Raw genomic sequence first — 16,692 nt, 5'->3', positions numbered from 1 at the left:
ACATAAACCACTGTAGCCCTGTTTTATACCTTGGATGTTGCTTGTAGATCTGCTATTTTCAAACATTTTGTACTTTTACTTTTTATTATTCCAAGTACATTTTGATGCCAACATGTTCACACTTTTGCCTACATTTTGAATTCCTCACTTTTATTTGTAAGGGTGCCCACACACCAAAATACCTAGAGTGGAATCCGCCAATGCATTTCAATGAGAATGGAGCGTATTTTGCAGAAATCCTCTACTGGCAAAATACGCTCCATTCTCATTGAAATGCATTGGCGGATTCCAATCTAGGTATTTTGGTGTGAGGGCACCAGAGCATTTCTGTTTTGCAGTATTGAGTACTTTTTCCACCACTGAGAATATTCAAAGTCTGGTCATGCACTGGATTCTCAGAGAAATATTTTTGCCTGAGGCTGTGACAATCAATTAGGGTTGACACATATCTCCTATCAGAGCCTATATTATTTACTGCTCAAAGAAATGAAGGGAACACAATGTTCCTTTAATTTATTTGAATGTATTTGAGTATAGTATACTGTAGTACTGCTCAAATAAAGCTCAAAGAATGAAGGGAACATTGTGTTCCCTTCATTTCTTGGAGCAGTGTAGTATGAAGTCACTCCACTAGTTAGCATACATTTTAGGCCCTACCCAGCCCAACGACGTCGGGTCGGGTATGGTAAGAATTTAAGAACTCTAGTGAACATTATGATCTGCCAACCATTGTCGTGTCGCCTACTTCTCTTTCAACTTTAATGATAGAAGTAGCCAATTACTTATTTGAATACCAATTCCAGAATGTTAAACATGTTATGTTAACATTGAGAAAACTTAAGAAAATAGATGAAGGTCAAATGTATTTTTATTTATTTAAATATAAAAATCCCCATATTCAAAGTTTACATTTCACAATTCTTAACAGGGTGCTTTGATAATAGTGGTGAATTGACTGGATTTCCGTATTCCAGATGACAAAAGGAAATGTGCACAAAAAGGCTGAGGCCGGGGAAAAGGCTATTGTGGTTATCCACAGGGTAAATGGAGAGAAATAAGGATGTTTTCCCATCAGTTTGTGTACACAACGTGAAACTATGGGTTTGAAACCTTATTGTGAAACAAACTAAAGATAGAAGGTGCTAGAACAGAACTAAGTCTTCAATGAAAATCACCCACTTTGGCATAAACTGCACCTAATAGGATAAACAAGTGAGTTGGACCTCAAAACCAACCATCAGCATATTGCTTTGAGGAAAGGAAGAAAAATAAAATAAGAGAAAATCAGTCAGATAACTGGATTCACAATGGGTACAGCTAGATTTAACATTATTACAATGTATACAAAGTTTCTGTAAAGTATCCGTTACTAGTAACAAGTATAACCCTGCTAAACACAGGATGCAATCGGGCCTTTTTGTATTCCCAACCTTTTCAAACCTTGAACTCGAAAACGTTTAACACAACAGGTTCCAGCATATATCAGAAAATGTCAACAGATTTTCCCTTCACATAATCGATGCTAGTGGGCCGCACAAGGTGACGCAATACGGCTTAAACAAATCTTGGAAACATGATCAATTTTCAGATAAGTCACTTGTTCTTGATGTGTTTTGTCAATGTGGCTCACAAGGCTTGATATATGATGAGTACCATCATATTAAATGTAGCCCTACGGTAACAGTTCTAGCCTGCAACCCAAATCAGAGTTATACTCTTGACTTGGGACCCAGCCTCATAACATAACTACTGCAATGTTGTCAACTCCCACTGATACATAATACGAACGACAACTCCACAAGTTTTCAGCTTCATCTCAATTTGCCATGTCGATGTGAATGTCTTTATGTTGATTTCACCTTGTGAATCCAACACTGGCTTTAACTGTATGAAGTACACAGGCTGAACTACAGAGCTCGACTTCCATGATGCTGTATAAACGTACAGTATAAGCTACAGTAAACTTCCGACGCGGGAAACCTTCTGCAGCCAGGTATATAGAACATGATCAGGTAAATCTGGTGTTTTTTCATATGAAACAGAAAAAATAATTTGATCAGACAAGAAAATATATAATTTAATAAAATATTCAATTTTGGTGAGAGGAAATTAAACCTTTTTCTTTTGAATTACAGTAGCATAAATGGACTGTCAAGTCCAATAGGGCTGACCGTTAACCACTTTCAACTTCCCAAATCCTTGAGCATGTCAAGATTGGCAATCAACATCTACACGTATAGAACATACGGCTGCGCGTTCTAAGCTTGTAGATCTGCCTTTCAGTTTCAGATTCACAACAGGTTGTGTGCCGGAGCATAACAGGGTTTAAGTGGTTCCTCAGGCTAATCGGTTTGGTCGATTAAACAAACTATTATAATTTAATTTGTTTACTGTGGTTCTTGATTATTCAATTAATCAAGCATGATGAGCATATGTGAAACGGCACATGATGACTCCGTCCGTCTGGGCGTGTACACTTTTTTACGGTCTATGGGTTTGCCGCTCTGACATCACTGTGATGTCAGGGGAACCACTCTAACAGAATGGGTTTGCTGTTCTGACATCATGCACTGGCTTCACTGTGATGTCACAGTAACAGAATCACTTTTATACCCATATATGGAGATCCCTGAAGTCATCAATATTAAGCCCATATCTAACAGGACTTTATATGAATGCCCACATATGGAGGCAACATACCACACTAACAGAATCCATATATGGCCAAGACAGATGGCCAAGACATCCAATATCTGTGTGGCTAGTTCTACAGACAGGGATCTCCATATATGGGCATAAAAGGGAATCATGTCAGATGTCATAGACATCATAGGACTTCACATAACGAATAACTGAGTAAGCATGTTTGGGCTCTCACAGCATATCTCCATATACAGTACGTGGATCTCCATATATGGGTACCAGGGGTCGCCATATATGGGTAACTGGTCCGATATACATCACTGGCCAGATGGCCAAGACATGGCCCTTTAGGGCGAGGTCGCTTGTCGCCCTGAGGCGTCTTACTAGTTAATCTAAGTTTCAGTCCTAAGGGGAGACAAGCTTGAGAAATGGCAGAGTTGTCCTTCATCAAACCATGTCATGAGTTTAGCCCCTTTCGGGAGTCGGACCCTGTTTTCCTTTTTTGTATGGGGTAGGAAGTAACCAGGGTCCCTTTCCGGTCCGTCCACTCTCCCTGGTACGCACAGGTACCACAGTCTGGTGACGGACAAATATAACGTCGCTCAAGTGTTGCAGAGATTCTTCAAAAATACCAACCACTGCAGTAGGTTACCGTGTAAACGCTGCCGTTAAGTATCCATTTTTGAAAATTTAGCTTCTTTTCCTCACTTCCCATGTCCCGTGTTAGGGTGCCTTCGGATATGTACACTGACTGGGAGAGCACAGGTACTAAATACCCAATACCTGAGTGCGCTCCCGCCTCCCAGTGTTCGTATCCGAACGTAGCCCAACGCGGGAAGTGATGAAAAGAAGCTAAATTTCAAAAATAGATTAAAAATACTCCCAGTCTATCCCGATCCCAATGAACTTTGCTGTGTGTCACTCCCCATCTCTCTACCCATTTCCTGTCAGTCTACGGTCCTATCAATAAAGGCATAAAAGCCCAAAACAATCTTGAAAAAATTAAATAAACAGCAAGGCCAATTAGTGCTGATTCACACACGTTTCTGCGGTAGCCTACTGCAGTTGTTGGCCTCTTCAGCAACAAATCTCGCAAAGAATCTCGGCAACATTTGAGCGGCGTTATATTTGTCTGAGACAAATCTCTCAAGAACAGATGTAGTGCTAGAGAGGGCGATGTTTTTCCCTTTTCTTTTACGATGGCTAGCCAGATTGGTCTGTGACCAAAAAGGTAAACAGGGTCCCAAAAGGGGCTAGGCAGAGTTGTCCTTCCACAAACCATTTCTAACATATTAGCAGGTAAAAGTCCCACTTAATTAATACAAATTAACATCACCGATGACTCTGTAAAATCACACTCAATGGTTTCCCTTATGACAAGGAAAAGAAAAAAACCCATTTCAGAATGTTGGGAGACAAACTGCATTTGACAATTGCAGCAGGGATCAAATCCAAACTTGCAAATTCAAGTTAACAGTTCTCTAAAATATGAATACCAAATTCTAAAATAATCAACTATAAGGATAACCAGAGCCAACGTTATTGTGTACGTGTACAAACAATGAGTGACACTGTTATTATGCACCTCTTACTGTATTCTTGGTACAGTAGTTACTGTATTCTTGGTACAGTAGTTATGAGAGGCTGCCATGCCAAAAAAATCACACGATTATCAGTCTGTTTGCGCCCTCACAGAACAGCAGCTCCCGTTGGTGGCCCTGACACCATGCATATTAAGTTGGTTCAGCTCCTATTATACTTATCTTGTCCTCAAATACCAGATTTGTGTGCATGTGGGTGGTTGGCTGTATTGTATAATTGTTCATATTTGGTTCAGTCTTCAAGTCCCTAAAAAAGAAAAAAAAAGGTTTATGTATATATATTTGCCGTCTCAAGAGAGTTCCTGCACTGTTAACTCCTCCCAAAACATCTAAAAGCACCAAAGGGTCGGTAATGGTTCAGAAAACGAAACCCCCCCCCAAAAAAACAGCGATCAGTGTCTGTCCCATCCGTCCAAACCGACATCAGTCTGTTGTTGCCGCCGCCGTTACGCCACCTTTTGTCCTCTTGCCCTGCTTGCCTCCGCCGGAGGGGCCGGAGGTGCCGTTGCAGGCTCCCCCCGTCAACAACAGGCTCTGGAGGTCCTGATCCCCCTCCGCCACGTCCGGGAGCTCCTCCTGGATCTGCCGGAGGCGGGCCATGGCGCGGTCGATGGTCGCCACGCTCACCAGGTTGAAGTCGTGCATGCTGACCAGGTGCAGGAGGAAGTTGCGGCAGAGGTTGCGGCGGGCAATGTAGGCGCCGCAGTTCTCCACAAACAGCATGCTGGCCTGGTTCATCTGGTTGTCTGCGATTAGGCTGCAAGGGGAGGGGGGGGTGCTATCACCATTTGGTCAAACATGAGTTTTCGTTTCCCTTGGGAGTCACAGCAGTTCAAAAGCAGCAAAATTTGCAAGAAATTTGCGAGAAATCCAATGGCTAAATATGCCAACAGAATACAATGACGTGGACACTAGTTTTAAGGAGACATTTCACTTTCAAATAATACCAAACACAATAAAATATATATATATAAAAAAACATTAACACATGGCTGCTGTCATTCACTTACGTTTTATTTTGAAGAGCCCCGGAAGCCACGTGCGTGTGCATGTTGTGTAATCTGACGATTACAGGAAGGAGGTCAGTTTGTGTACAAACGGTCTGGAAAGTAAAATCCTAACCGGGGGGGAACCATCACAGATAAGCGTACCCATGAAAAAGAGCGGCTCTTAGGCTTTTTGGCGTTATTTGCACCTTAATCAGAGATGGAGCCGTTTCTATGTTACAGCATAGAATAGGATTCAGGAGCCGCTCCATTTTGCTTCTAGGCGCGTTGCGTCATGACGTATGCACCAGCGCCTGTTTACCTGGTTACCATGGTAACCCTTAACTCGTCTCTGGACGAGGTAAGGAAAGCCTGGCAAGCAAGGTGTAAAAAAGTAATGCTAAAAATTCCCCTGCCTCTGCATTAGAAGGACTTTCATTTATTTTTGCATTTAAAAAAAATATATGTTAATTTTATTTGAAAGTGAAATATCCCTTTAACTAATGAACTATGTGGAAGCTACAAGACGCTGAAATGTGTGATCTGGAGTAAACGTTGGGTCCATATTTAACATACTGTACACATACCCATTCTTCATGACATGTAGATTCCACAGTTTCATCACCTCCTTCTCTCCCTCATTGACATCTGTGAACTCGTCCAGTTGCTGTGAGGGAAATGCCAAATACAATGCACTTTTTAAACTTATGGATTCATAATTATAAGCTATTCATGTGTAGATTGTTCTTACCTCGTTTTTATTTGCTTTCATGGACACTGCAACTATTCACATTTCAGTTATATACAAACTACCATGTATCAAGGTCCTCCCTTAAAGGAGTAGTTCACCCTCAAAATGACTTTTTTTCTATTGATTACTCATGCCATGGAGACTAGAGTTCAATAATATTTGTAGTTTTTTGTCGCATTCCTAAGACAAAAATGTTATAACAATAAATGTACCCCCATTCGTTCCGGATGGGGACCCGTTTCGAAACGGGTCCCCATCCGGAATCAATGGGGGTAAATTTACTTGAATCAAGTTTTTGTCTTAGGAATGTGACAAAAACCAAAACATATTATTGAACTCTAGTCTCCATGGCATGAGTAATCAATAGAGAAAAAGTCATTTTGGGGGTGAACTACTCCTTTAAGCCAATTTTAATATATCGTCGTCTACAAGCACACAACACCTCGCAGCGCGAGGCGTTGTGTGCTTGTAGATCTGCTGTTTTCACTACTTTTGTGTGACAGCCTTGTATGAAGCAGGGCTTTACTTTGCGAAAGAACGTACACATTTGAAACTTGGAGATACGAGGTTTCCACCTGACAACGACGATATGATGATTGGTACAATCTCATGTATGTATGTAACAGTCACATGACAGAAAAGTGGGATTGATTCTTCCTTGCTTATGTATGTTCAAACGAATGTGGTGGGATTCAAGTGTAAACACTGACAGCTTATTTTAGCCAGCAGCACTCAACAATAGTTCATTTCCTGTTGCAGTGTTTGTGAATATCAGTAGCCGGGAGGAAATGAAGTGAGACCCAAGCTGTTCTCCAGCAAGAACAAATACACTGGCATGGTCTATAAACGCCTGTGGAAAATGCTAGGAGGACTATTTTAATAGTTGTTTTGTAGCGGTACATGCTAATTAGTTACTAAATGAAAAGTTCCTTGTTGTAAAAAATATAACACCCCCCCCCCCCCCCCCCCCCCCACTGACCTACTGGTCCGGGCACATACCACTTAGGCACTGCCACATAGGCATGGATGCCTGGTGGCGGCACCGGTTCGATTCCCGATCCGGACGACCTTTGCCGCCTGTGCCTCCCCATCTCTCCCCCCATTTCCTGTCAGTCTACTGTCCTATCCAATAAAGGCATTAAAGCCCAAAAACAAATCTTTAAAAAAAAAATAAGTGAGTTGGGTTGTACTTTATTACTTTAGTGGCATTTGTGGTCTTAATTAACTGCATATAGATGAAACAAGATCATTGTCAGTAGCAGCCCTACAGCATGGCATTCTGAGTAATGGCCTCTCACCGTGGCAGTCTTCTCCCTGAGCCACTCGGGGTCTCTCTCATCCTCGCTGTCGATCTCCATCTCTTGCGGCCGGAGGGGCATGCAGCTGTCGCTGTGGAAGTAGAGGCGGTTGTGACCGCTCACATACGTCCTCTGCTGCTCCAACTCCCCATCCTCAGACTCCAGGAACTCTGACAGACTCGGCTTGGTCCTCTTTGGCCTGACAAGGTATTATGCAATGTGGATTTTTGAAAATGAAAACAAGAAGAGGTTCACTTCCGACTGAGGCAGCCAAAAAGGCCTTGATATACTTCATTGCACACTGTGTCATGCCGGAAATAGCCGATCTACAAACTCACAATGTTTTGGTGTGCGCTGCTGGAAGTTTGTGTGAGAAAATCTGAGAATAAAGTTAGAACGATAAACTGAGGATTATGTCTCTACCCGAGGTCAACCAGTCGATCCTCCTTTTATTAGGTCATTGTGTTTTGCACTTTTTGTTTTCGGTGTCGCTTTCTTTGGACCCATGCTGTTTTGGTTTTGATGCACAACACTATAACACATGGACCCAAGGAAAGGAGGATCGGCTAGCACTGTTATCACTGGTTGAAACTGGTGCTCGCTACTCGCATTGCTTATCGCAGCTCAGTCCGCGATACAGCCAAATATAATATTTAAAACGTCTATAATTGGTAAAACGGACCTGGAAATAATATACTTTCACTCTCTACCAAATCTCTTTTTCAAAAAATAGCCGATCTACAAGCTCATAACGCGTCGCAACACAGCTTGTAGATCTGCAGTTTTTTTGGCAAATGTTCCGCCCCCAGATAATGATCACTATTCACGAGTTTCACTTTACATTGGCATTTCCTAGATGTACGCAAGTTCGTTCGTGACATTATGCACATAGCAGCATGATCTGTGATTGGTCTACTTTTGTGGAGTTCTGCCAAACCATGAAACGAGTTGTGAGAAACGAGGAACATGCAGAGAAATGCTGCAAAATTTCCAGCTACATGCTCAGAGTCGAAACAATGGAAAGCATGTCTAATGTAGAGCATGTAGCACTAAATGTCACAGGCACGTGTGGGTTCAGTAAAAGCCATGTGTCAACCGAAGACGTTTTGTTCCTTTTGCGACTTAATCAACTGCTCATTAAATCTGTATTTCAATCACAAATCATGAATAAATTAGGGTTCGGCACTGACTGGTCGACTTTGTACAGCAGGTGGTCAGTAACTGAACAATTCATGAATAAATGAGGGTTCGGCATTGACTGGTCGACTCTGTACAGCAGGGGGTCTGTAACTTTTCAAATGGGGGTGACTCTTACCTGCACACCAATATGTGAGTGACGGCAGTCCTCTTGACGGGGCCGTTGCGGCTGAAAGCGAAGCCGGGTTGACTGTGGATGTCCTGAGGGTTGCCCACGTAAGAGCCGTCGTAGCACTCGTTGATGGACACGTCTATTCGCGCTCCTTTCGGGTGAGGCTGTGGAAGCAAAGACTGATTAAATGACTTCAATGTCAATTCCTTTGGGGGAGCCACAGCAGACAGAAAAGGAACACTTAAACTGCAATTTGGTAATAGGCAAGAGCACAACCAATCTCTTGTACGTAGCTATGCGAAATTTTAAAAACAATTCTATTTAAAAAATAAGATAGATATTTATAATTACCATTTTTTCCAAATGTATGAAAAGAAAATGTGATTTTCATTCGAGTCGTGACCCATAAAAGTTTGTCCGCAACCCAGATATGGGTCTCGACCCAGTGCTTTAAACACTATAATAAAGCAATGAGGTTATCCGTCACAGTGTACAAAGGTATCACACACATCCTTACCACATAGTTGAAGATGAAGCGACTATGGGACAGTTTGAGGTGTTTGAGCAGACTGTAGAGCTTCCTACAGTTGAGGGTGCACCAGGGACAGTGGAGGTCATCCCTCGCCTCCGTCTGCTGCCGCGTGTTGTTGTTGTACAGGAACTGGACATGGGGGCGGGAAGGAGAGAGAATTGGGTCAGTTATAATATTATCATTTTAATCAGCGGTGGAAAAAGTACTCAAATGTTTTACTGATGTTTTATAAGATGTATTAAAATCTTTTGAAAATAGCAGATCTACAAGGTCACAATGTGTCACATCGTGAGCTTGTAGATCGGCTATTCAGTAACTGAAGTTTTCAAATAATTTGAGGAGTAAAAGTACAATATTTGCCTCTTGAGGTGTAGTGGAGTAGAAGTAAAGGTACTGGAAATTGGAAATATGATTTCATTGTTTATGTTTATAAGCAATTACAAACACATTCTGAGTGTACCCACACCATGTCTGTGCGTAGGTCTACTAAGTGTTCAAATTGAGGCTATGACACACAGACATATCCTGTGTTGGACATCCTGTGTTGATGTGACGGTGATTGTACCTGATAAAATATACGGAGTTTTTGCCGGGGCTCACAAAGGATCAGTTCTTTCCTCATCTGTACGTCTGGGCTGACTGAGTCTTTCAAAGCTGTATGGAAGACATGGAGATATGGAAGACAGCAAATTGACTGCTGGATGAGCATATAGACCAACATATCGTGAGCAATAAAAGACACATTATGTTATACATCCAACACCTGTTCAAATCCTTTTACATGGACAATATTTCTTCATTCGGAATAAAATCATTCTGATCAGAGATCCCCCCCCCCCCCCCCCCCCTTCCAGAGTGTAAATAAGTACTTAATAATAAACCCCACAAAAAACAAGTAGAGGTCAGCCTTACCCATTAGGGCAGCTCTGTTGTTGCTGGTCCGCGTCTCCATGGGACTGGAGCTGTCCGAGTTGCGGGTGGCCAGCGGTTTGGCCACAGGGGCAGTGGACTTGTCGACGGTGTCGCCAGTCCAACGCAGCGTAAACTGCAACGTGGGTCCCTGAGAGAATGTCTCAAACGGCGGCAGCCTCTGTGGGCGAGGGAGGACAGCAACACTAATCAATAACACGGCAAAGAGACACAAAAAAGTAAAAATGGACAAATCCCATCACTTTTCTGCAGTGGTTTTAATTTCATAACTCTGAGATCATATGGGACCAGGTGGTTCCATTTGTATGCTCTCTGATTTACAGACCTTCTTTAAGTGTCCATTTGGAACCCCTTCAAAGAACCCCGAGGGCCCGTGGCCTGGACCCCACTTTCTGAGAAACACTGAATTTCTGAAGTCCACTTTGATCTAAATTAGTATGCATCAATGCATACTTTGAAAGCAGGAGTTAAAACCTGCAGGCTCTCATAGCTTATGTTATCCGTTCCATGATGTACACTTGCTGAAACACAAACCTTCCCGTCCAGAATGGTCTCCCATGTTGCTCGCTTCTTGCTGACAGGGCTGTCCTCCATCCCTTGCATCGACACCTCGTATTCCCCATCCAGAAGCTGCAGCCTCCTACAGAAGAGGGGACACAGATGGCAATTAGAGGGACTGAGCACAGAGTTTTGTCACACAGGCTACCAACAAACTTCCGGCTGCTATTTTTTCATGAAATGGAAATACTAAGAGTGTGTCAATTCTACTGCGGTTGCTGCTCTACGACAACCAAATTTCCCCATGGGACCAATAAAATGACAATGTGAATACATTTTAGCTCTCAATTAACTCCCTTTACCATCCCTCACCTGTTCTTGTCAAAGACGGTCATCTGTGCAACATATGTCTCTGTGGCGTCTCCCTCTTCTCTGTGGGACGAACCTCTCTTTTTTCTGCTGGGGGTTTCTGTCACATCTACACCACAGAGAAAACAATTCAATGGCATCAAACATCTGAAAGGCTATCATCCTGGAACAGACAAGTTCAAGTACAAGTTGATCCCTCTTGTCCAACTCAAAACACAATAACAAGACAAGGCGTTCCATTTCTCTTTTCTGGGATCCCTTCACTTTTCAGGGTTTGATCCGGTCGGGAGCGGAAACCACTCTACATCATGTTGTAGTACTCAAAGGACTACATTTTGTCTGGAAAGATCAAACCGGATTCAGTTTTAACCTAAAATAATTCCCCTGCGCTCAAGGACATACTTTTAGGGCCTACCTAATAAACCCCTTGATGCAGAGTAGTTTTGCTTTTGAAAAATCTGTTTGGCATCTGCATCTTTTAGTCTAACTCGTAGCGACTGGCAAGACTACACTAGGCTACTCGAGCATTTTAATAGGGATTGGGAAACAAACGGGGGGAATCAAAACAAAGCGACGCCGCTTCTTCTGCTTGTGGTTTCCGCCTAGACCGGATCAAACCGCCCGTTGTAGACGAACACCAGGCTTTCCCCTGAGAAAGCCTGGTGAGGCGAGGTTAATTCCTGCGGGAACATTCGCCTGAAAACAGCAGAACTGCAAGCTTACAATGTGTCACATTTTGGCCCATTGTGAGGTTGTAAATCGTCTATTTATAGCCTAAGTATAAAACCAAAATAGGGTTAAAGTGTTTAACTTGTTTCTCATTTTGCTGGGGATCCCCTGAAAGCCCCTCAAGGGATTTCTACTCACCAATGTTCTCGTTGGCTTCTCCATTAACAAGACCATTGGTGTCTCTCCTCCCTGTGCGTGAAACCCTGAACAGGAGCGAGTAGGACTTCACCATGTGGCTGTTGCTGGGCTCAAACTCATTGCTGGACACTAGTAAAGACGGGTAAGAGCCCGACTTGGTTTGGTTGCCGTCAGGATTCAAAGGCACCTGCTTTTTTCCTGTAGGCACTTGCTTAATCGGGCAGCTGACATCCTGGAAAGAAAGACTAATTACCATTTACACTCCTCCGACAGGACTAATTACACTAAAAGCCTAACAGGAGAAATCAGATGCATGAGGTATGTGTAAATGTTCGCCGAACATTGTAAGTAATGCCAGGGAAGAGGGAACATTTGTAACTCTACCTTGCGTTTTTTATGGCAGACTTTGACAAGTAGCACCTCAAGGGACACTGAGTTTTGTTCATTTTCTGAATTCTGAGATGGCTTTTCTGTAAGGCAAGTAGTGTTTCAAGTCAGTGAATCAACTTCATCAACAAATAATTGCATCAGTATCACAAATTCAGAATAATAACTCTCTCAAACTCATTTATTAAACACAGTAACATTGGCCTACCATCCTTATGGAAGAACCCAGTGAATGTTAGCTGCAGGTGTGAAGACAAACTAAAAGACACAAACATAAAAAGAGTTGACACGGTCACATTCAGATGGGACTGGGAATGTAACCCCGGGCCCCAACACGACGCACTCTTGTGAACAATTCGCTCAAACCCCTAAATGTGTCGTTGACGCTTTCGTCCAGAACCCCGCCCATAGAGGTAGACGCCTCCTCCGGCTTTGGGGCGTTGGTAAAAGAGGACTGGCAAGCTTCCGGAATTCTGAAGGACGCTTCCTTGTGCGTCACAGAATGGGATGCTCGGTAGGCCAATCAGATGCAGGACTCCCTCTTTCCCACTGCAGGGGTGGCTTCCACAGTTCCACAAATTCTGTTTTACTAGTCACGCCAATGAACTGCAGCGGCAGATAAGGTATCTAGCTTTTTATATCTGTGCCCCCAGCCCCTCACAGCCCCCGGCACACAGGACGGGAGGTCGGGCTATACGCGCGACGTAATAAAAACGCTCCCGCGATAGTGTTTTTCACAGGACGATCGCGATGTGAATGAATCATTGAACGGATCATTACCGTGAAAGTGAACAAAATGATTCATTCACTGAAATGAACGGGATTTCCCATCACTAATTTACACTCAAAGGACCAAAATGGAAATTGGCTTTTGATATTTCTTGTGATTTTGTTTCCATCCCTTTGACAGATATGTACAAATATTCATATGCATTTTTGACAACATCAGTGTATAAAATAAACTCATCTTGCGAACTTACTTTTGAGATTCCTGCTCTCCCTTCATCTTCTCCACTCTCTGCAACATATCATCCACTTTGAACGTTTTCCTGGTTACAAGAATTGAAATGAAGGGACACACGTTATGACATTAACCACAGGCACTTGTATTTCGGTGCAAGCGAGGATGAATACGTATTCCATTTGACAATCATATTTTGTATCAATTCACTACTCAATCATTTTACCTTTTGGCATTTGTTCTTGTGTTTCTGTGAGTCATGAAGGTGAGTGTCCTGTGCAAGAATATCGGCTAGAACAGAAATACGAGCAGATTAATACAACTTGCTACAAATGTATTAAATAAACGGTAGCGCTGGAGCCACATGATTGGAGCCTTTTACTTCAATAACAAGGTGCAAAGCAACAAAACGACAACGTTTCAATGTCAAGATTTCATCCTCGTCATGTCAGGTTGATGACCGGACGAAGATGTAATCTTGACATCGAAATGTTGTGGTTTTATTTATTTATTAAAGTACAAGACTCCAATAATCATCCAAGCCTTCTTAATTCAAATTTAAGTGGCTTGAGGCATGGTGGAATACTCTTTTGATCCTTGCTACAAATGTGTATTTGTCTCAAAAACGTACAGGAATAAATAAATGTGTCAACTTACTGCCATCAAATTCCTTGTGCGTAGAAATCTGTATATCTGGGTTGGCTCTAGAAATGGAGAAGATGAATAATTGCCACATCAATTAACCATTTAAATGCATGTTCTGCACGCAAAAGAGTCCAAGGCTCGGACCATTTTAAATAAAATAGTGAATGTCTTGTCACATATGTAAACTTTTTATAAATGCATTTCTTTTTTTATCCCATGATTTTTATAACCCATTTTTCAACCGATGCCAATGCCTAAGCTGTAATCCTGGGTACCTACACGGGGAGAACATGCAAACTCCACACAGAAATGCATTTCTCAGTGTTCTGTCAGTTCACTGTAATAAATTCCACTCACCAACCAGTAATCGTATTATAACATACAGGTAATAGCAATTTCTAAAGGATTTTGCCAAATGACTCACATACTACGACAAGGAATGCCAAATAACTCACATACTACGACAAGGAATGTCAACAACTAGTGGAGTTCCGTGCAGCACACCCACACAAGGACAGCTAATAATAGAAATATCCATATACGTTGACCAGTTATAGACCGTTGAAACTCAAAATGTGATTAAAAAGGTGTACACTGGTTCGTTCAAATTATATTTTGTAAGTAAGTGTCTGTGGGAAAAATACGTACCGTCGTACCCCCCTCATGACTTTCACACCAAGTTCAGCTAACAGTCCCCATCATGACATAATTATGATCAGATGGGGAAAGCAAAAATATACAGTGGTGTAAAGTAACTATGTATTGTACATTTACTCAAGTACTGTACTTTGAGGTATTTGTCCTTTACTGGAGTATTTCCAATACTTTTACATCTACTCCAAACTCCACTACATCTCAGAGGCAAATATCGTACTTTTACACCACTACTTGAGAACTTTAGTTACTAGTTAGAGATACATTGTAGATTTTAATTATTACTACAAAACATACATTAACCACTTCAGTCCTATGTAGGCTACATGTCTGCCATTTGAAAATAGCCAATCTGATGCAACGCATTGTGAGCTTGTATAGATCTGTTATTTTCAAAAAGATTTTTATACATTTGAAAATTTGAAATGGGTTATTCTGTATAATGAGTACTTTTAACTTTAGGTAGGCTACTTTAAGTACATTTTGATGCAAATACTTTTGTACTTTTACTCCAAAGTTGTACATTTTGAATTCTGGACTTTTACTTGTGACCAAGTATTTCTATATAGCAATATTGATGATACTTTTACTTAGGTAAAACATTTAAGTACTTGTTCCACCATTGCACCATACAAGTCTGTAACTCTGACAGTATCTGTCAGAGTTAAGGGGAGACCTTGACATTTGAAAGTTTGATAAACACTGCAAATATAGCCCACGACAACACCACCACATTATGAGATAAGTATAATCTAGGGGTCCCCACTTTCAAAGGCCTGCAGGAACAGCTCATGGTCGGCCTGAATCTGCTCCATCTTGGGCTTCTTCACAGAGTTCATGACGGCCGACGAGGCCGGGTACGCCGCTCCGTTCGCTTTGCAACTCACCCCGCTCATAGTAAGACCTGAGGGCTTCACACAAAAACACAACCAACACCACGACATCAGAAAACACAGACACAACAATGTCACGATCACAACACCACCAACCACCGCAGTTTAGCTCAGTGGTTCTCAAAGTGGATTCCAGGGACTCTGTAGCCAGACTGTAGGTTCCTTTAGGGAGGCCTAAATTGACCCATACAAGTCTGTAACTCTTAACAGTGTACAAATGGAACCAAATGAACCCGTTATTTGGTTCCATTTGTACACTGTCAGAGTTAAGGGGGAAACTTGAAATTTGAACGTTTGAGAAACACTGGTTTAGCTTATTATTAGCCATTAGCAGCAGTCAAGTTAGCGAAAAGCACAAATGCTAACTTAAACGCGTCAACTGGTGGAGATCAAGCCAGCTCTATTTTAGCACTGTAGCACGCGTCGAGATGACAAAAGAAAATCTCGAAAATGCCATCTTTAAACACAGATCCTGGGGGCAGCAGCCACAGAAAGAAAAGCAATCCAACCTGGCCAATGGCATCAGTTAGCCACAGCTGGCTAGCAGAACAGAACAGAACACAAGCCTTTGCAGCCTGGCTGGCCGGGCTGGCAGAGGAGAGGAGGAGGCGAGGAGGGACAGATGCTGCTGCTCAGGGCTGCTAGCTGGCTAGCAGGGCTAGCATCGTTGGCTTAACGCTGCCGACATCCACTCTGATGCCTCTCTTTCCGTTCACCTGGGCAGAGGACACGGTGCCCACAGTGAGGTGGGTTATTTTTGGACTGAGTTATTATTATCGATCATCAGATATTTATCTCTCTAGTCTACACACAGTTGGCTTAATGATTTTTTGTGTGCCGGATAGCAGTCAGTGAGTGCACTGAGCACTTCTCGGCCAATGGGCGTCGGGCTGAGCGCTCGGAGAGCGGCGATTGGCTGCGGTACGGCTGTGGGCGGGGCGTGACGGCGCGAGACCGCGGGAGGATCACTCTGCGATTTTTGCGGGAAATCGCAGCCCGCAGACCAGACAGACGTTTTGCGTGGAACTGATAATCAGTGGGTGGGGACTGGGGAAAGTAAAAGTAGCCTACTTGTACTTGAATGTGTTGGTATCAAAAGTGTGCTTAAAGTACCAAAAGTACAAAATGTTTGAAGATAGTAGGCTATTTTCAAATAGCCTAGGGCTAGGCCTATTTTCCTATAAAACATCTTTGTAAAATAAGTTTCATGGTCATCTTGAACATTGGTTCTTCCTCAAGGGGTCCTTGAGGGAGTTCCAGAGGGTCCCCAGCTAAATGATAGTTTGGAACCAAATGGACCCTTATTATGGGTATACTGTAGTCTGTACACAAGGAACCACATGGACCCTAACGGGTTCATTTGGTTCC

At 42.6% G+C, this 16,692-nt stretch overlaps 1 protein-coding gene across 5 annotated transcripts; it reads right to left on the bottom strand.

Moving 5' to 3' along the window:
• Positions 1 to 850: 850 nt before the first annotated feature.
• Positions 851 to 16,061, bottom strand: suz12b (SUZ12 polycomb repressive complex 2 subunit b). 5 transcript variants are annotated; one of them, XM_080721094.1, is made up of 18 exons: positions 15,834 to 16,061; positions 15,198 to 15,342; positions 13,790 to 13,836; positions 13,359 to 13,423; positions 13,152 to 13,220; positions 12,380 to 12,429; positions 12,169 to 12,254; positions 11,785 to 12,016; positions 10,921 to 11,026; positions 10,585 to 10,690; positions 10,033 to 10,210; positions 9,686 to 9,774; positions 9,106 to 9,249; positions 8,595 to 8,752; positions 7,280 to 7,478; positions 5,818 to 5,897; positions 5,255 to 5,305; positions 851 to 5,022 (listed from the first exon to the last, which is right to left on the bottom strand). In XM_080721094.1, the coding sequence occupies exons 2-18, from the start codon at positions 15,325 to 15,327 to the stop codon at positions 4,668 to 4,670; spliced, it is 2,145 nt and encodes a 714-aa protein (XP_080577220.1). In that variant the 5' UTR covers positions 15,328 to 15,342; positions 15,834 to 16,061; the 3' UTR covers positions 851 to 4,667. The 5 variants fall into 5 exon arrangements, with proteins under 5 accessions (XP_080577220.1, XP_080577221.1, XP_080577222.1 ...); XM_080721095.1 differs by having other exon boundaries at positions 851 to 5,001; XM_080721096.1 differs by lacking the exon at positions 5,255 to 5,305.
• Between the last annotated feature and the right edge of the window lie 631 nt (positions 16,062 to 16,692).

The sequence above is a fragment of the Nannobrachium achirus genome, assembly GCF_963921795.1.
Source record: "Nannobrachium achirus genome assembly, chromosome: 3".
NCBI classification, from domain to species: domain Eukaryota; kingdom Metazoa; phylum Chordata; class Actinopteri; order Myctophiformes; family Myctophidae; genus Nannobrachium; species Nannobrachium achirus.
The sequence above is the reverse complement of the archived record's forward strand: the minus strand, read 5'-3'. Positions and strand labels throughout refer to the sequence as shown.

Coding starts and splice junctions, on each gene's coding strand:
- suz12b (XM_080721094.1), bottom strand. CDS start 15,327: ATGAGCGGGGTGAGTTGCAAAGCGAACGGAGCGGCGTACCCGGCCTCG. Junction 12,255..12,379: donor TGGGTTCTTCCATAAGGATG/GTAGGCCAATGT, acceptor CTTGCCTTACAG/AAAAGCCATCTCAGAATTCA. Junction 9,250..9,685: donor AACTCCGTATATTTTATCAG/GTACAATCACCG, acceptor CCCCATGTCCAG/TTCCTGTACAACAACAACAC.